General features: G+C 52.5%; 1 protein-coding gene across 2 annotated transcripts in view; it reads right to left on the bottom strand.

The window, feature by feature from the left end:
* CEP112 (centrosomal protein 112) overlaps window positions 1-19,928 on the bottom strand; it is a 122,634-nt gene that overhangs the window by 76,923 nt on the left and 25,783 nt on the right. For both annotated transcript variants that reach the window (XM_040435906.1, XM_040435907.1), the window contains exons 9-19: window positions 19,540-19,626; window positions 16,284-16,383; window positions 16,053-16,171; window positions 14,094-14,237; window positions 9,554-9,708; window positions 9,299-9,428; window positions 9,128-9,220; window positions 8,991-9,050; window positions 5,941-6,020; window positions 1,432-1,555; window positions 975-1,082 (exon numbers count right to left, since the gene is read on the bottom strand). In XM_040435906.1, coding sequence (XP_040291840.1) covers window positions 975-1,082; window positions 1,432-1,555; window positions 5,941-6,020; window positions 8,991-9,050; window positions 9,128-9,220; window positions 9,299-9,428; window positions 9,554-9,708; window positions 14,094-14,237; window positions 16,053-16,171; window positions 16,284-16,383; window positions 19,540-19,626 — 1,200 coding nt within the window. The remainder of the gene's footprint in view (window positions 1-974; window positions 1,083-1,431; window positions 1,556-5,940; window positions 6,021-8,990; window positions 9,051-9,127; window positions 9,221-9,298; window positions 9,429-9,553; window positions 9,709-14,093; window positions 14,238-16,052; window positions 16,172-16,283; window positions 16,384-19,539; window positions 19,627-19,928) is intronic.

Below are 19,928 nucleotides of genomic sequence, written 5' to 3'. Positions count from 1 at the left end.
TCTAGAGGTCAGAGGTGTAATAATCTGCAGAATATATCACTATGTATCTGTCAGGAGGTGGAGAGGACAGAGCGATGTTCTGCAGATCTCTAGAGGTCAGTGGTGTAATAATCTGCAGGATATATCACTATGTATCTGTCAGGAGCTAGAGAGGACAGAGCGATGTTCTGCAGATCTCTAGAGGTCAGTGGTGTAATAATCTGCAGGATATATGACTATGTATCTGTCAGGAGCTAGAGAGGACAGAGCGATGTTCTGCAGATCTCTAGAGAGGTCAGTGGTGTAATAATCTGCAGGATATATCACAATGTATCTGTCAGGAGGTGGAGAGGACAGAGCGATGTTCTGCAGATCTCTAGAGGTCAGAGGTGTAATAATCTGCAGGATATATCACTATGTGTCTGTCAGGAGGTGGAGAGGACAGAGCGATGTTCTGCAGATCTCTAGAGGTCAGTGGTGTAATAATCTGCAGGATATATCACTATGTATCTGTCAGGAGCTAGAGAGGACAGAGCGATGTTCTGCAGATCTCTAGAGGTCAGTGGTGTAATAATCTGCAGGATATATGACTATGTATCTGTCAGGAGCTAGAGAGGACAGAGCGATGTTCTGCAGATCTCTAGAGGTCAGTGGTGTAATAATCTGCAGGATATATCACTATGTATCTGTCAGGAGGTGGAGAGGACAGAGCGATGTTCTGAAGATCTGGAGACATCAGTGGTGTAATAATCTGCAGGATAATTCTCTGTGGGGACAGGTGTAAAGCTGCTGGTGATGTCACATCTACTTTCTCTCTTGAACCTTTGTCCCAGGGGTTCTACTCCAGTCACATCCAGAGCTGCGCCCCCAGGTCTGATCAGTGAGCTTAGGTCAAGCCTCACTGGTAACAGGAAAGCAGCGGAAGTGTGAATTCAGCTCTGGATGTGAGTATATGACGGACTGGTCGGAGTCCCCCTTAAAGGGGCGGTGCTGACCTGCTGCTCGTATCCCCGGGTCACCTCCTGCAGCTGGCGGCTGAACTCCTGGCTCTGCTTCTCGCGGAGACTCTTGGATCGGTTCAGGTCGGCTTCCACCTTCTCCATCTTTGGGGACAGAAAAAAAAGGGCGTCTCGTTACTCACAGGGGATCGGGGACACACCCAGCAGCGCCCAGTATGGCTGCCATCTCTCCCAGTCCTGAGCGGCAGCAGTGGGGACAGAACCAGTCAGGTGAGAGCAGAGATGGCAGCAGAGCGCCACTCACGTTGGGGTAGGAGATGGTCCACTCCATGCTGCTGCTGGTCACCAGGGTGACGGAACCTCTCCTCAGTGATGTCACCAGTAAGGCCCCGCCCACACTGATGTCACATGACTGATCAGACTGAGGAGTCTATGACAAATCCCCTCCCCCCGCCCGCCACAAGAGCTGACACTCCGCCCTGCACCGCTTTACCTGCTCCTTCATCCCGCCGTACACCTTCTCCGTGTTCCGCTCCACCTGACGCTTAAACTCCTCGGTGGCCTCGGCCTGGAGTCGCTGCATCTCCGTCATCCGGCTCAGCTGCTCCTCCCGCTCCCTGCAAGAGAGAGCGGCAAAAACTGACTACGGCCTCAGAGCTGAAATCTCCCAGCATTCTCAGCCTGCTCTAGAGATCTCCCAGCAGCACAGAGGATACACTCCCAGCAGCACAGAGGATTTCAGGAGTGTGCTGATCTTGTGGAGGTCATAGGCTGAGAGTTACATAGTAGAAGGAGCAGGGTCCACCCAGCAGCACAGAGGATTTCAGGAGAGGAGTGTGCTGATCTTATGGAGGTCACAGGATGAGAGTTACATAGTGGAGGGAGCAGAGTCCTCCCAGCAGCACAGATGATTTCAGGAGAGGAGTGTGCTGATCTTGTGGAGGTCATAGGCTGAGAGTTACATAGTAGAAGGAGCAGGGTCCACCCAGCAGCACAGAGGATTTCAGGAGAGGAGTGTGCTGATCTTGTGGAGGTCGCAGACTGTTACATAGTGGAAGGAGCAGGGTCCTCCCAGCAGCACAGAGGATTTCAGGAGAGGAGTGTGCTGATCTGGTGGAGGTCACAGGATGAGAGTTACATAGTGGAAGAAGCAGGGTCCTCCCAGCAGCACAGAGGATTTCAGGAGAGGAGTGTGCTGATCTTGTGGAGGTCACAGGATGAGAGTTACATAGTGGAAGGAGCAGGATCCTCCCAGCAGTACAGAGGATTTCAGGAGAGGAGTGTGCTGATCCTGTGGAGATCACAGGCTGAGAGTTACATAGTGGAAGGAGCAGGATCCTCCCAGCAGCACAGAGGATTTCAGGAGAGGAGTGTGCTGATCTTGTGGAGGTCACAGGCTGAGAGTTACATAGTGGTAGGAGCAGGGTCCTCCCAGCAGCACAGAGGATTTCAGAGAGGAGTGTGCTGATCTTGTGGAGGTCACAGGCTGAGAGTTACATAGTGGAAGGAGCAGGGTCCTCCCAGCAGCACAGAGGATTTCAGGAGAGGAGTGTGCTGATCTTGTGGAGGTCACAGGCTGATAGTTACATAGTGGAGGGAGCAGGGTCCTCCCAGCAGCACAGAGGATTTCAGGAGAGGAGTGTGCTGATCATGTGGGAGGTTATAGGCTGAGAGTTACATAGTGGAAGGAGCAGGGTCCTCCCAGCAGCACAGAGAATTTCAGGAGCGGAGTGTGCTGATCTTGTGGAGGTCACAGACTGTTACATAGTGGAAGGAACAGGGTCCTCCCAGCAGCACAGAGGATTTCAGGAGAGGAGTATGCTGATCCTGTGGAGGTCACAGACTGTTACATAGTGGAAGGAGCAGGGTCCTCCCAGCAGCACAGAGGATTTCAGGAGAGGAGTGTGCTGATCTGGTGGAGGTCACAGGATGAGAGTTACATAGTGGAAGAAGCAGGGTCCTCCCAGCAGCACAGAGGATTTCAGGAGAGGAGTGTGCTGATCTTGTGGAGGTCACAGGATGAGAGTTACATAGTGGAAGGAGCAGGATCCTCCCAGCAGTACAGAGGATTTCAGGAGAGGAGTGTGCTGATCCTGTGGAGATCACAGGCTGAGAGTTACATAGTGGAAGGAGCAGGATCCTCCCAGCAGCACAGAGGATTTCAGGAGAGGAGTGTGCTGATCTTGTGGAGATCACAGGCTGAGAGTTACATAGTGGAAGGAGCAGGATCCTCCCAGCAGTACAGAGGATTTCAGGAGAGGAGTGTGCTGATCCTGTGGAGATCACAGGCTGAGAGTTACATAGTGGAAGGAGCAGGATCCTCCCAGCAGCACAGAGGATTTCAGGAGAGGAGTGTGCTGATCTTGTGGAGGTCACAGGCTGAGAGTTACATAGTGGTAGGAGCAGGGTCCTCCCAGCAGCACAGAGGATTTCAGAGAGGAGTGTGCTGATCTTGTGGAGGTCACAGGCTGAGAGTTACATAGTGGAAGGAGCAGGGTCCTCCCAGCAGCACAGAGGATTTCAGGAGAGGAGTGTGCTGATCTTGTGGAGGTCACAGGCTGATAGTTACATAGTGGAGGGAGCAGGGTCCTCCCAGCAGCACAGAGGATTTCAGGAGAGGAGTGTGCTGATCATGTGGGAGGTTATAGGCTGAGAGTTACATAGTGGAAGGAGCAGGGTCCTCCCAGCAGCACAGAGAATTTCAGGAGCGGAGTGTGCTGATCTTGTGGAGGTCACAGACTGTTACATAGTGGAAGGAACAGGGTCCTCCCAGCAGCACAGAGGATTTCAGGAGAGGAGTATGCTGATCCTGTGGAGGTCACAGACTGTTACATAGTGGAAGGAGCAGGGTCCTCCCAGCAGCACAGAGGATTTCAGGAGAGGAGTGTGCTGATCTTGTAGAGGTCACAGGATGAGAGTTACATAGTGGAAGGAGCAAAGTCTTCCCAGCAGCACAGAGGATTTCAGGAGAGGAGTGTGCTGATCTTGTGGAGGTCACAGGATGAGAGTTATATAGTGGAAGGAGCAGGGTCCTCCCAGCAGCACAGAGGATTTCAGGAGAGGAGTGTGCAGATCTTGTGGGGGTCACAGGCTGAGAGTTACATAGTGGAAGGAGCAGGGTCCTCCCAGCAGCACAGAGGATTTCAGGAGAGGAGTGTGCTGATCTTGTGGAGGTCACAGGATGAGAGTTACATAGTGGAAGGAGCAGGGTCCTCCCAGCAGCACAGAGGATTTCAGGAGAGGAGTATGCTGATCCTGTGGAGGTCACAGACTGTTACATAGTGGAAGGAGCAGGGTCCTCCCAGCAGCACAGAGGATTTCAGGAGAGAAGTGCGCTGATCTGGTGGAGGTCACTGACTGTTACATAGTGGAAGGAGCCGGGTCCTCCCAGCAGCACAGAGGATTTCAGGAGAGGAGTGTGCTGATCCTGTGGAGGTCACAGACTGTTACATAGTGGAAGGAGCCGGGTCCTCCCAGCAGCACAGAGGATTTCAGGAGAGGAGTGTGCTCATCCTGTGGAGGTCACAGACTGTTACAAAGTGGAAGGAGCAGGGTCCTCCCAGCAGCACAGAGGATTTCAGGAGAGGAGTGCGCTGATCTGGTGGAGGTCACAGACTGTTACATCGTGGAAGGAGCCGGGTCCTCCCAGCAGCACAGAGGATTTCAGGAGAGGAGTGTGCTGATCTTGTGGAGATCACAGGATGAGTGTTACATAGTGGAAGGAGCCGGGTCCTCCCAGCAGCACAGAGGATTTCAGGAGAGCAGTGTGCTGATCCTGTGGAGGTCACAGACTGTTACAAAGTGGAAGGAGCCGGGTCCTCCCAGCAGCACAGAGGATTTCAGGAGAGGAGTGCGCTGATCTGGTGGAGGTCACAGACTGTTACATAGTGGAAGGAGCAGGGTCCTCCCAGCAGCACAGAGGATTTCAGGAGAGGAGTGCGCTGATCTGGTGGAGGTCACAGACTGTTACATAGTGGAAGGAGCCGGGTCCTCCCAGCAGCACAGAGGATTTCAGGAGAGGAGTGTGCTGATCCTGTGGAGGTCACAGACTCTTACATAGTGGAAGGAGCAGGGTCCTCCCAGCAGCACAGAGGATTTCAGGAGAGGAGTGTGCTGATCTTGTGGAGGTCACAGGATGAGAGTTACATAGTGGAAGAAGCAGGGTCCTCCCAGCAGCACAGAGGATTTCAGGAGAGCAGTGTGCTGATCCGGTGGAGGTCACAGACTGTTACATAGTGGAAGGAGCAGGGTCCTCCCAGCAGCACAGAGGATTTCAGGAGAGGAGTGCGCTGATCCGGTGGAGGTCACAGACTGTTACATAGTGGAAGGAGCAGGGTCCTCCCAGCAGCACAGAGGATTTCAGGAGAGGAGTGTGCTGATCTTGTGGAGGTCACTGACTGTTACATAGTGGAGGGATCAGGGTCCTCCCAGCAGCACAGAGGATTTCAGGAGAGGAGTGTGCTGATCCTGTGGAGGTCACAGACTGTTACATAGTGGAAGGAGCAGGGTCCTCCCAGCAGCACAGAGGATTTCAGGAGAGGAGTGTGCTGATCTTGTGGAGGTCACAGGCTGATAGTTACATAGTGGAGGGAGCAGGGTCCTCCCAGCAGCACAGAGGATTTCAGGAGAGGAGTGTGCTGATCTTGTGGAGGTCACAGGATGAGAGTTACATAGTGGAAGGAGCAGGGTCCTCCCAGCAGCACAGAGGATTTCAGGAGAGGAGTGTGCTGATCTTGTGGAGGTCACTGACTGTTACATAGTGGAGGGATCAGGGTCCTCCCAGCAGCACAGAGGATTTCAGGAGAGGAGTGTGCTGATCCTGTGGAGGTCACAGACTGTTACATAGTGGAAGGAGCCGGGTGCCCACTGGGGTTCTGACAGGCAGGGGGCGGCAGTGGGCTTTGCACTGGTGATGACCCCTCTAGTGGCGGTCGGGGATGGTAGGGAGCACTCCCGCCCCCATCAGGAGGAGCGGAGGGGCACACACAGGCTCTGGACTCACTTTAATAGGTCGGCCATTTTGGCGATTTTCTTGGCACTGCTTTCCCGTTCTTCTTCCAGCTTCTTCTGAAGATCGTGAACCTGCAGAAAGAAGGAAAGGAAGTCAGCGGGGGAGGGGATCCTGCCGGTGAACTCTCATCTCCTACAACTATACTGACTGCAGCTCTGGATGTGACTGGAGAATAAGATGTAATGTCACTAAACAATACTGACTGCAGCTCTGGATGTGACTGGAGTATAAGATGCGATGTAACTGCAGAATACTGACTGCAGCTCTGGGTGTGACTGGAGAATAAGATGTGATGTAACTGCAGAATACTGACTGCAGCTCTGGGTGTGACTGGAGTATAAGATGCGATGTAACTGCAGAATACTGACTGCAGCTCTGGGTGTGACTGGAGAATAAGATGTGATGTAACTGCAGAATACTGAATACAGCTCTGGATGTGACTGGAGTATAACATGTGATGTAACTGCAGAATACTGAATACAGCTCTGAGCGTGACTGGAGAATAAGATGTGATGTAACTGCAGAATACTGAATACAGCTCTGGATGTGACTGGAGAATAAGATGTGATGTAACTGCAGAATACTGAATACAGCTCTGGGTGTGACTGGAGAATAAGATGTGATGTAACTGCAGAATACAGAATACATCTCTGGATGTGACTGGAGTATAACATGTGATGTAACTGCAGAATACTGAATACAGCTCTGAGTGTGACTGGAGAATAAGATGTGATGTAACTGCAGAATACTGAATACAGCTCTGAGCGTGACTGGAGAATAAGATGTGATGTAACTGCAGAATACTGAATACAGCTCTGGGTGTGACTGGAGAATAAGATGTGATGTAACTGCAGAATACTGAATACAGCTCTGGATGTGACTGGAGAATAAGATGCGATGTAACTGCAGAATACTGACTGCAACTCTGAGTGTGACTGGAGAATAAGATGTGATGTAACTGCAGAATACTGAATACAGCTCTGGATGTGACTGGAGTATAACATGTGATGTAACTGCAGAATACTGAATACAGCTCTGAGCGTGACTGGAGAATAAGATGTGATGTAACTGCAGAATACTGAATACAGCTCTGGGTGTGACTGGAGAATAAGATGTGATGTAACTGCAGAATACTGAATACATCTCTGGATGTGACTGGAGTATAAGATGTGATGTAACTGCAGAATACTGAATACAGCTCTGAGCGTGACTGGAGAATAAGATGTGATGTAACTGCAGAATACTGAATACAGCTCTGGATGTGACTGGAGAATAAGATGTGATGTAACTGCAGAATACTGAATACAGCTCTGGATGTGACTGGAGAATAAGATGTGATGTAACTGCAGAATACTGAATACAGCTCTGGGTGTGACTGGAGAATAAGATGTGATGTAACTGCAGAATACAGAATACATCTCTGGATGTGACTGGAGTATAACATGTGATGTAACTGCAGAATACTGAATACAGCTCTGAGCGTGACTGGAGAATAAGATGTGATGTAACTGCAGAATACTGAATACAGCTCTGGGTGTGACTGGAGAATAAGATGTGATGTAACTGCAGAATACTGAATACAGCTCTGGATGTGACTGGAGAATAAGATGCGATGTAACTGCAGAATACTGACTGCAACTCTGAGTGTGACTGGAGAATAAGATGTGATGTAACTGCAGAATACTGAATACAGCTCTGGATGTGACTGGAGTATAACATGTGATGTAACTGCAGAATACTGAATACAGCTCTGGGTGTGACTGGAGAATAAGATGTGATGTAACTGCAGAATACTGAATACAGCTCTGAGCGTGACTGGAGAATAAGATGTGATGTAACTGCAGAATACTGAATACAGCTCTGGGTGTGACTGGAGAATAAGATGTGATGTAACTGCAGAATACTGAATACATCTCTGGATGTGACTGGAGTATAAGATGTGATGTAACTGCAGAATACTGAATACAGCTCTGAGTGTGACTGGAGAATAAGATGTGATGTAACTGCAGAATACTGAATACAGCTCTGGATGTGACTGGAGTATAACATGTGATGTAACTGCAGAATACTGAATACAGCTCTGGGTGTGACTGGAGTATAAGATGCGATGTAACTGCAGAATACTGACTGCAACTCTGAGTGTGACTGGAGAATAAGATGTGATGTAACTGCAGAATACTGAATACAGCTCTGGATGTGACTGGAGTATAACATGTGATGTAACTGCAGAATACTGAATACAGCTCTGGGTGTGACTGGAGAATAAGATGTGATGTAACTGCAGAATACTGAATACAGCTCTGAGCGTGACTGGAGAATAAGATGTGATGTAACTGCAGAATACTGAATACAGCTCTGGGTGTGACTGGAGAATAAGATGTGATGTAACTGCAGAATACTGAATACAGCTCTGGATGTGACTGGAGTATAAGATGTGATGTAACTGCAGAATACTGAATACAGCTCTGGGTGTGACTGGAGTATAAGATGTGATGTAACTGCAGAATACTGAATACAGCTCTGGGTGTGACTGGAGAATAAGATGTGATGTAACTGCAAAATACAGAATACAGCTCTGGATGTGACTGGAGTATAAGATGTGATGTAACTGCAGAATACTGAATACAGCTCTGGATGTGACTGGAGCATAATATGTAATGTAACTGCAGAATACTGACTGCAGCTCTGAGTGTGACTGGAGAATAAGATGTGATGTAACTGCAGAATACTGAATACAGCTCTGGATGTGACTGGAGCATAAGATGTGATGTAACTGCAGAATACTGACAGCAGCTTTGGATGTGACTGGAGTATAAGACATGATATAGAAGCAGAATAGTGGCTGCACATAATATGGCGGTTTACGAGCGCGCCGCCTCCGTCAGGTGTCACATCCTGAGGGGGTCTGACTCTGGGGTGCTGCACTTACTCCCCCCATCTTTCGATCATTTATATGATGAGCTGCAATAAGCTGACGCCCCCTGCCGGTCACCAGTGGTGCTGCACTGCGGTAGTACTACTCCCATCATCCCGCCTCTCACCTTCCTCTCCCACTGACGCTCTGTTTGCAGCTTTTCCTTTTGAAATCTGCTTTCCCGTTCCTGTAAGAGATCAGATGGCAGACATTAAGGGGACGATGGGAGTAGTAGTCCGGGGTTGGCCCTGGTGGAGGACGTACCCGCATCTCCTGCTGCAGTTGGTGCTCCCGCTCCTGCCCTTGCTGCTTGGTCCGGGACAAGGACTGTTCCAGCTCTTCTATCAGCGCGGAGGCCTGGGGGGGGACGAGAGCAGAGGTGGGTGACTACTAAGACTCCGCCCCTCACCTACCCACAGCCTCCCCCGTACGCACCTGGGCTGCAGACAGCGCGTTCTGCTGGGTGATGTAGTGCACGTCGGACTCGTGCTTGCCGTGCAGTTGCTGCAGCTGTTTGTCGTAGTCTTGGCTCAGGCGATCGCGCTCGTTCTGCAGAGCCGTCAGTCTGACAATACAAGAACCCGTCAGATGAAGCAGAGCCGAGAGGATTTACATAGGACTGCAGAAAAACCCAGTCAAATGACGAACTCAGCTCTGCTCCATCTACACAGTGAGCCGCCACATACACACCGTGCGCTCAGCTGCTGGAGCTCGCTGCGAGCCGCCTGGTACGACGCCTCCACCTCAGCCTTCTCCTGTGATAACTTCTGGCGCTGCAGACTACTACTCTCAGCCTCCACAGTCAGCTGCTGCACTCGAGCGTCCAGCTCCTTCACCGTCTGTGCCTGGGGAGGAGATATCGCCAGAGAAGTCAGGGAACCCTGGAGCAGACCGTGCATCACTCCCATCATCCCTCCGGTATAATGGCTGCTTCACTGGTATCATCTGTACGCCCCCCAAAGGCCCCAAGTGTCAAGCAGAGCTCAGCCTGAGCCCCCTAGTTCACATAACAGGTACAGTGACCAAGCCACAGGAGCAATGCTCATCACAGGGGACAACAGCTCATCCTGCGCCTCCTGGTTCACAAATACAGGTACCATGAAGAGTGGCCCAGACAAAGGAGCAGCACTCATCCCAGTGGACAATGGCTCATCCTGTGCTTCCTGGTTCATACACAGGATAGAAGGGCTACAATGGGGAGTCAGCCACAGGATCAGCGTTGATCACAGGGGACAACGGCTCATCCTGTGCCTCCTGGTTCACAAATACAGGTACCATGAAGAGTGGCCCAGACAAAGGAGCAGCACTCATCCCAGTGGACAATGGCTCATCCTGTGCTTCCTGGTTCATACACAGGATAGGAAGGCTACAATGAGGAGTCAGCCACAGGATCAGCGTTGATCACAGGGGACAACGGCTCATCCTGTGCCTCCTGGTTCACAAATACAGGTACCATGAAGAGTGGCCCAGACAAAGGAGCAGCACTCATCCCAGTGGACAATGGCTCATCCTGTGCTTCCTGGTTCATACACAGGATAGGAAGGCTACAATGAGGAGTCAGCCACAGGATCAGCGTTGATCACAGGGGACAACGGCTCATCCTGTGCCTCCTGGTTCACAAATACAGGTACCATGAAGAGTGGCCCAGACAAAGGAGCAGCACTGATCACGGGGGACAACGGCTCATCCTGTGCCTCCTGGTTTACAAATACAGGTACCATGAAGAGTGGCCCAGACAAAGGAGCAGCACTGATCACAGGGGACAGCGGCTCATCCTGTGCCTCCTGGTTCATACACAGGATAGGACGGCTACAATGAGGAGTCAGCCACAGGAGCAGCGCTGGTCACAGGGGACAACGGCTCATCCTGCGCCTCCTGGTTCATACACAGGATAGGAAGGCTACAATGAGGAGTCAGCCACAGGTGCAGCGCTGATCACAGGGGACAACGGCTCATCCTGCGCCTCCTGGTTCATACACAGGATAGGAAGGCTACAATATGGAGTGAGCCACAGGAGCAGCGCTAATCACGGGGGACAACAGCTCATCCTGTGCCTCCTGGTTCATACACAGGATAGGAAGGCTACAATGAGGAGTCAGCCACGGGTGCAGCGCTGATCACAGGGGACAACGGCTCATCCTGTGCCTCCTGGTTCACAATTACAGGTACCATGAAGAGTACCCCAGACAGAGGAGCAGCGCTGATCACAGGGAACAACAGCTCATCCTGTGCCTCCTGGTTCATACACAGGATAGGACAGCTACAATAAGGGGTCAGCCACAGGAGCAGCGCTAATCACACGGCACAGCGGCTAATCCTGCGCCTCCTGGTTCATACACAGGATAGGACGGCTACAATGAGGAGTCAGCCACAGGAGCAGCGCTGATCACAGGGGACAACGGCTCATCCTGTGCCTCCTGGTTCATACACAGGATAGGAGGGCTACAATATGGAGTGAGCCACAGGTGCAGCGCTGATCACAGGGGACAACGGCTCATCCTGTGCCTCCTGGTTCATACACAGGATAGGAGGGCTACAATGAGGAGTCAGCCACAGGAGCAGCGCTGATCACAGGGGACAACGGCTCATCCTGTGCCTCCTAGTTCATACACAGGATAGGAGGGCTACAATGAGGAGTCAGCCACAGGAGCAGCGCTGATCACAGGGGACAACGGCTCATCCTGTGCCTCCTGGTTCGTACACAGGATAGGAGGGCTACAATGAGGAGTCAGCCACAGGAGCAGCGCTGGTCACAGGGGACAACAGCTCATCCTGTGCCTCCTGGTTCATACACAGGATAGGAAGGCTACAATGAGGAGTCAGCCACAGGAGCAGCGCTGATCACAGGGGACAACGGCTCATCCTGTGCCTCCTGGTTCACAATTACAGGTACCATGAAGAGTACCCCAGACAGAGGTGCAGCGCTGGTCACAGGGGACAACAGCTCATCCTGTGCCTCCTAGTTCATACACAGGATAGGAGGGCTACAATGAGGAGTGAGCCACAGGTGCAGCGCTGATCACAGGGGACAACAGCTCATCCTGTGCCTCCTGGTTCATACACAGGATAGGAGGGCTACAATGAGGAGTCAGCCACAGGAGCAGCGCTGGTCACAGGGGACAACAGCTCATGGGTGGATGAGGTGTTACTGGTGCGCCACTTGCAGAAGGTCCTGGGTGACCACAGACATCACCACCCGCTCCTCACACCCCTGAATGACATATACGCATAATATTATTTCCCTGCTCCCTCCTTACACTCGGCTTGTGTCAGTCTTCACTGCAGCTCTGGCATTCTAGTCATAATCAGGTAGATCAGGATGAACAGAGCTATGTATGCCCCTCCCAGACCACAGCAGGGGATTGTGGGAAGAGACAGGGATGAGCCCAGGACCAAGAGCCCTCCAGACAATGCTGCATCCATGTCGGGTCACCCAGCGGGTGGGGGGAGGTCACATGACTCGTCACATGTGCCCTCCAAATGTGTCTGCCCAAATTCTGTAGACACAGGAACAGAGCGACAACTCAGCAATTACATGGTCCGGGCTGCTGTGCCTGTGTGTCAGTCCTAGCATTCTGTTCATGAACCAGGAGACTCTGGCTGGACACAGAGATGAATCTCATCCAGATCTTGGTTCAGATTTATGCTTAAAAAGGCAAGACTACCATAGCATATGTCTCAGGCTTAACGTGTGTCAGTCTTTACCACAGCCTAGCATTCCATTCACAAAAAGTCTTATCTGAGCCTGAAGTGCAGTTTTCATGAAAGAAGTCATTAGATAAGGACGAGACTAGAGGTGAGACAAGCAGCCTGCTGCGGGGGACGCCGGGGCCCACTGCTCCTCCTAGAGGTGAGACAAGCAGCCTGCTGCGGGGGACGCCGGGGCCCCCTGCTCCTCCTAGAGGTGAGACAAGCAGCCTGCTGCGGGGGACGCCGGGGCCCACTGCTCCTCCTAGAGGTGAGACAAGCAGCCTGCTGCGGGGGACGCCAGGGCCCACTGCTCCCCCTAGAGGTGAGACAAGCAGCCTGCTGCGGGGGACGCCAGGGCCCACTGCTCCACCTAGAGGTGAGACAAGCAGCCTGCTGCGGGGGACGCCGGGGCCCCCTGCTCCTCCTAGAGGTGAGACAAGCAGCCTGCTGCAGGGGACGCGGGGGCCCACTGCTCCCCCTAGAGGCAAGACAAGCAGCCTGCTGCAGGGGACGCGGGGGCCCACTGCTCCCCCTAGAGGCAAGACAAGCAGCCTGCTGCGGGGGACGCCGGGGCCCACTGCTCCCCCTAGAGGTGAGACAAGCAGCCTGCTGCGGAGGACGCCGGGGCCCACTGCTCCCCTAGAGGTGAGACAAGCTGCCTGCTGCGGGGGACGCCAGGGCCCACTGCTCCACCTAGAGGTGAGACAAGCAGCCTGCTGCGGGGGACGCCGGGGCCCACTGCTCCACCTAGAGGTGAGACAAGCAGCCTGCTGCGGGGGACGCCAGGGCCCACTGCTCCTCCTAGAGGTGAGACAAGCAGCCTGCTGCGGGGGACGCCAGGGCCCACTGCTCCCCCTAGAGGTGAGACAAGCAGCCTGCTGCGGGGGACGCCGGGGCCCACTGCTCCCCCTAGAGGTGAGACAAGCAGCCTGCTGCGGGGGACGCCGGGGCCCACTGCTCCCCTAGAGGTGAGACAAGCAGCCTGCTGTGGGGGGCGCCGGGGCCCACTGCTCCTCCTAGAGGTGAGACAAGCAGCCTGCTGCGGGGGACGCCGGGGCCCACTGCTCCCCCTAGAGGTGAGACAAGCAGCCTGCTGCGGGGGACGCCGGGGCCCACTGCTCCCCCTAGAGGTGAGACAAGCAGCCTGCTGTGGGGGGCGCCGGGGCCCACTGCTCCTCCTAGAGGTGAGACAAGCAGCCTGCTGCGGGGGACGCCGGGGCCCACTGCTCCCCCTAGAGGTGAGACAAGCAGCCTGCTGCGGGGGACACCAGGGCCCACTGCTCCCCTAGAGGTGAGACAAGCAGCCTGCTGCGGGGGATGCCGGGGCCCACTGCTCCCCTAGAGGTGAGACAAGCAGCCTGCTGCGGGGGACGCCAGGGCCCACTGCTCCACCTAGAGGTGAGACAAGCAGCCTGCTGCGGGGGACGCCGGGGCCCACTGCTCCACCTAGAGGTGAGACAAGCAGCCTGCTGCGGGGGACGCCGGGGCCCACTGCTCCCCCTAGAGGTGAGACAAGCAACCTGCTGCGGGGGGCACTTACAGTCGCCTTGGTCTGCGCCATGTAGTCGGTCTCCATCTTCAAGAGTCGCGTGTTTGTGTCGTCCAGCAGCTCCTGGATGTTCTCCGTGTGTCTCCTCTGGAGCTCAAACTTCTCCTGCTCCATGTCCGCCACCGCGCTGTGCAGCTGTACGGGGAGAGGAGCAGACTGTGAGCGCAGCTGCTGCAGAACCTCCCAATACACACCTCAGCTGCTGCAGAACCTCCTAATACACCCCTCAGCTGCTGCAGAACCTCCTAATACACACCTCAGCTGCTGCAGAACCTCCTAATACATACCTCAGCTGCTGCAGAACCTCCTAATACACACCTCAGCTGCTGCAGAACCTCCTAATACACACCTCAGCTGCTGCAGAACCTCCTAATACACACCTCAGCTGCTGCAGAACCTCCTAATACATACCTCAGCTACTGCAGAACCTCCTAATACACACCTCAGCTGCTGCAGAACCTCCTAATACATACCTCAGCTACTGCAGAACCTCCTAATACATACCTCAGCTGCTGCAGAACCTCCTAATACATACCTCAGCTACTGCAGAACCTCCTAATACACACCTCAGCTGCTGCAGAACCTCCTAATACATACCTCAGCTACTGCAGAACCTCCTAATACATACCTCAGCTGCTGCAGAACCTCCTAATACACACCTCAGCTACTGCAGAACCTCCTAATACATACCTCAGCTACTGCAGAACCTCCTAATACACCCCTCAGCTGCTGCAGAACCTCCTAATACACACCTCAGCTGCTGCAGAACCTCCTAATACATACCTCAGCTGCTGCAGAACCTCCTAATACACACCTCAGCTGCTGCAGAACCTCCTAATACACACCTCAGCTGCTGCAGAACCTCCTAATACACACCTCAGCTGCTGCAGAACCTCCTAATACATACCTCAGCTACTGCAGAACCTCCTAATACACACCTCAGCTGCTGCAGAACCTCCTAATACATACCTCAGCTACTGCAGAACCTCCTAATACACCCCTCAGCTGCTGCAGAACCTCCTAATACACCCCTCAGCCCCTGCAGAACCTCCTAATACACTCCTCAGCTGCTGCAGAACCTCCTAATACACACCTCAGCCGCTGCAGAACCTCCTAATACACACCTCAGCCGCTGCAGAACCTCCTAATACACACCTCAGCCGCTGCAGAACCTCCTAATACATACCTCAGCTGCTGCAGAGCCTCCTAATACACTCCTCAGCTGCTGCAGAACCTCCTAATACACACCTCAGCTGCTGCAGAACCTCGTAATACACACCTCAGCTGCTGCAGAACCTACTAATACACACCTCAGCTGCTGCAGAACCTCCTAATACACCTCAGCTGCTGCACAACCTCCTAATACACACCTCAGCTGCTGCAGAACCTCCTAATACACACCTCAGCTACTGCAGAACCTCCTAATACACACCTCAGCTGCTGCAGAACCTCCTAATACACACCTCAGCTGCTGCAGAACCTCCTAATACACACCTCAGCTGCTGCAGAACCTCCTAATACACACCTCAGCCGCTGCAGAACCTCCTAATACACCCCTCAGCTGCTGCAGAACCTCCTAATACACCCCTCAGCCCCTGCAGAACCTCCTAATACACACCTCAGCCGCTGCAGAACCTCCTAATACACACCTCAGCTGCTGCAGAACCTCCTAATACACACCTCAGCCGCTGCAGAACCTCCTAATACACTCCTCAGCTGCTGCAGAACCTCCTAATACACACCTCAGCCGCTGCAGAACCTCCTAATACACACCTCAGCCACTGCAGAACCTCCTAATACACCCCTCAGCTACTGCAGAACCTCCTAATACACACCTCAGCTACTGCAGAACCTCCTAATACACACCTCAGCCGCTGCAGAACCTCCTAATACACACCTCAGCCGCTGCAGAACCTCCTAATACACTCCTCAGCTGCTGCAGAACCTCACCTTTTTCTCCGACTGGTTCCTCAGCGTCTCAGCGCTCTCCTCGCACAGCTTCTTCAGCTCATGGATCTGGGCGTCCTTGGTCTCCCGGATGAGCTGAGACTCCCGCAGCAGGGTCTGAACTGTGGATGGGGAGTCATACAGAGCACAGATCAGTAATGGTGGCACTTCAGGCGCTGCCTTCTTCTGGATGATGGGAGTTATAGTTACAGGGCAGCGTGGCGTTCCCCTCACCTTTCTTCTCCAGCTTCCTGACAGTCTCCTCGGCCTCGTTCTGCTTCACTCGATATAAACTCTTCATCTCTTCGATCTCATTGTTCTTCCTTTCCAGAATCTGAGAAATTAAAAGATAAATCAAAGCAGCGTCCAAAGGGGGCATCATCGGGAGCGACCACCATTGTACTGCTCACACCCGAACACCATTGTACTGCTCACACCCCGAACACCATTGTACTGCTCACACCCCGAACACCATTGTACTGCTCACACCCTGAACACCATTGTACTGCTCACACCCTGAACACCATTGTACTGCTCACACCCCGAACACCATTGTACTGCTCACACCCCGAACACCATTGTACTGCTCACACCCCGAACACCATTGTACTGCTCACACCCAAACACCATTGTACTGCTCACACCCTGAACAGCATTGTACTGCTCACACCCAAACACCATTGTACTGCTCACACCCCGAACACCATTGTACTGCTCACAACCCGAACACCATTGTACTGCTCACACCCCGAACACCATTGTACTGCTCACACCCCGAACACCATTGTACTGCTCACACCCCGAACACCATTGTACTGCTCACACCCCGAACACCATTGTACTGCTCACACCCCGAACACCATTGTACTGCTCACACCCCGAACACCATTGTACTGCTCACACCCAAACACCATTGTACTGCTCACACCCTGAACAGCATTGTACTGCTCACACCCAAACACCATTGTACTGCTCACACCCCGAACACCATTGTACTGCTCACAACCCGAACACCATTGTACTGCTCACACCCCGAACACCGTTATACTGCTCACACCCCGAACACCATTGTACTGCTCACACCCCGAACACCATTGTACTGCTCACACCCCGAACACCATTGTACTGCTCACAACCCGAACACCATTGTACTGCTCACACCCTGAACACCATTGTACTGCTCACACCCCGAACACCATTGTACTGCTCACACCCTGAACAGCATTGTACTGCTCACACCCTGAACAGCATTGTACTGCTCACACCCTGAACACCATTGTACTGCTCACACCCTGAACAGCATTGTACTGCTCACACCCTGAACACCATTGTACTGCTCACACCCTGAACAGCATTGTACTGCTCACACCCTGAACACCATTGTACTGCTCACACCCTGAACACCATTGTACTGCTCACACCCCGAACACCATTGTACTGCTCACACCCTGAACACCATTGTACTGCTCACACCCTGAACAGCATTGTACTGCTCACACCCTGAACAGCATTGTACTGCTCACACCCTGAACAGCATTGTACTGCTCACACCCTGAACACCATTGTACTGCTCACACCCTGAACACCATTGTACTGCTCACACCCCGAACACCATTGTACTGCTCACACCCCGAACACCATTGTACTGCTCACACCCTGAACAGCATTGTACTGCTCACACCCTGAACAGCATTGTACTGCTCACACCCTGAACAGCATTGTACTGCTCACACCCTGAACACCATTGTACTGCTCACACCCTGAACAGCATTGTACTGCTCACACCCTGAACACCATTGTACTGCTCACACCCTGAACACCATTGTACTGCTCACACCCTGAACAGCATTGTACTGCTCACACCCTGAACACCATTGTACTGCTCACACCCTGAACAGCATTGTACTGCTCACACCCTGAACACCATTGTACTGCTCACACCCTGAACACCATTGTACTGCTCACACCCCGACCAGCATTGTACTGTTCAGACCCCAAACACCCCAACCAGAATTATATTGCTCATACCCGTAACACCTCAACCAGCATTACACCCCTAACACCTCCACCTACTAAAACATATCAACCCCTGTAATATATTAACTCAGCTAAGCTGTTAGTGTCTAAAAGCTAGCTGAATACTGAGTGCAGCTCTGGAGTATAATACAGGATGTAACTCAGGGTCAGTACAGGATAAGTAATGTATGTACACAGTGACTGCACCAGCAGAATAGTGAGTGCAGCTCTGGAGTATAATACAGTATGATAGTCAGGATGGACACATCTCTAGTTCCATTCCGTTGCTGTGGTTCTACATCATTTATCTCAGGCAGCCATATTGATGTGATTATTTTGGGGGATTGGGAGGTCATCTGAGCGGACACCTCAGTCTCCTCAGTTACTTGACTCTGCAGGTGGTGGTCGGTGATTCTGGGTCTGCAGTAGACTCACTTGCACCCCCTGTCCACCTCCCCATATTCTCATCTGCTGATCAGGCCGGTGACATGAGGCCTGTATGAAGCCATGTCTGTTCCTGTGGGATATTGGGGGGATTAATATCGGTTCTCATTGTTTACCAGGAATGAGAAGAGACAGGAGATGCGGGGTCAGAGCTGGGAAAGAACCATCCCCGGCCCAACCCGAGACTGACACGAACAGCGGTGGAGGAATCCGATCAAGCAATACGAAGATGACACGCACACGAGACAACGTCTACAGCTTAGGTACAGTCACAGTGTAACGCCGTCTACAGCTTAGGTACAGTCACAGTGTAACGCCGTCTACAGCTTAGGTACAGTCACAGTGTAACAAAGTCTACAGCTCAGGTACAGTCACAGTGTAACGCTGTCTACAGCTCAGGTACAGTCACAGTGTAACGCCGTCTACAGCTCAGGTACAGTCGCAGTGTAACGCCGTCTACAGCTTAGGTACAGTCACAGTGTAACGCCGTCTACAGCTCAGGTACAGTCACAGTGTAACGCCGTCTACAGCTTAGGTACAGTCACAGTGTAACAAAGTCTACAGCTCAGGTACAGTCACAGTGTAACAAAGTCTACAGCTCAGGTACAGTCACAGTGTAACGCTGTCTACAGCTCAGGTACAGTCACAGTGTAACGCCGTCTACAGCTCAGGTACAGTCGCAGTGTAACAAAGTCTACAGCTCAGGTACAGTCACAGTGTAACAAAGTCTACAGCTCAGGTACAGTCACAGTGTAACGCTGTCTACAGCTCAGGTACAGTCACAGTGTAATGCCGTCTACAGCTCAGGTACAGTCACAGTGTAATGCCGTCTACAGCTTAGGTACAGTCACAGTGTAACAAAGTCTACAGCTCAGGTACAGTCACAGTGTAATGCCGTCTACAGCTCAGGTACAGTCACAGTGTAATGCCGTCTACAGCTCAGGTACAGTCACAGTGTAACGAGGTCTACAGCTCAGGCACAGTCACACTGTGACGCAGTCTCCTCCTCTGAACAGCACGATACACCCACCTTCTGGACGTCTCCGTCATGCTTCTGCTGCATCTTCAGCTTCTCCTCATGAAACTTCGCCTCCAGACTTTTGATTTTCATGTCCAACTACAGAATGAGGGAGGAAACATTGTAACGAATCTCTCCTGTAAATGACAAGCCCTGACCTTTTCTTTACTTTATATACACCTCATTAACCACTCTGCTTGCTGGCAGTGAACAGGAGCACTGATACATTGTAACAAGATTTCTGGCCTCTCTATGTAAACCGTCCCTATCCCTGACAGCAAGCAGAGATATTGAAAAAGATGAGGAACTAAACCAAACAAGCATTTTACAAAGCTGCAGAAGTTTGCTTCAGCAAACTCAATTTAGGTCCGGCCCTTTAAATACCCGGTAGAGTCCGGTAA

Source organism: Bufo bufo, chromosome 6 (genome assembly GCF_905171765.1).
Source record: "Bufo bufo chromosome 6, aBufBuf1.1, whole genome shotgun sequence".
Lineage (NCBI taxonomy): Eukaryota > Metazoa > Chordata > Amphibia > Anura > Bufonidae > Bufo > Bufo bufo.
This window is presented reverse-complemented; position numbering and strand designations above follow the sequence as displayed.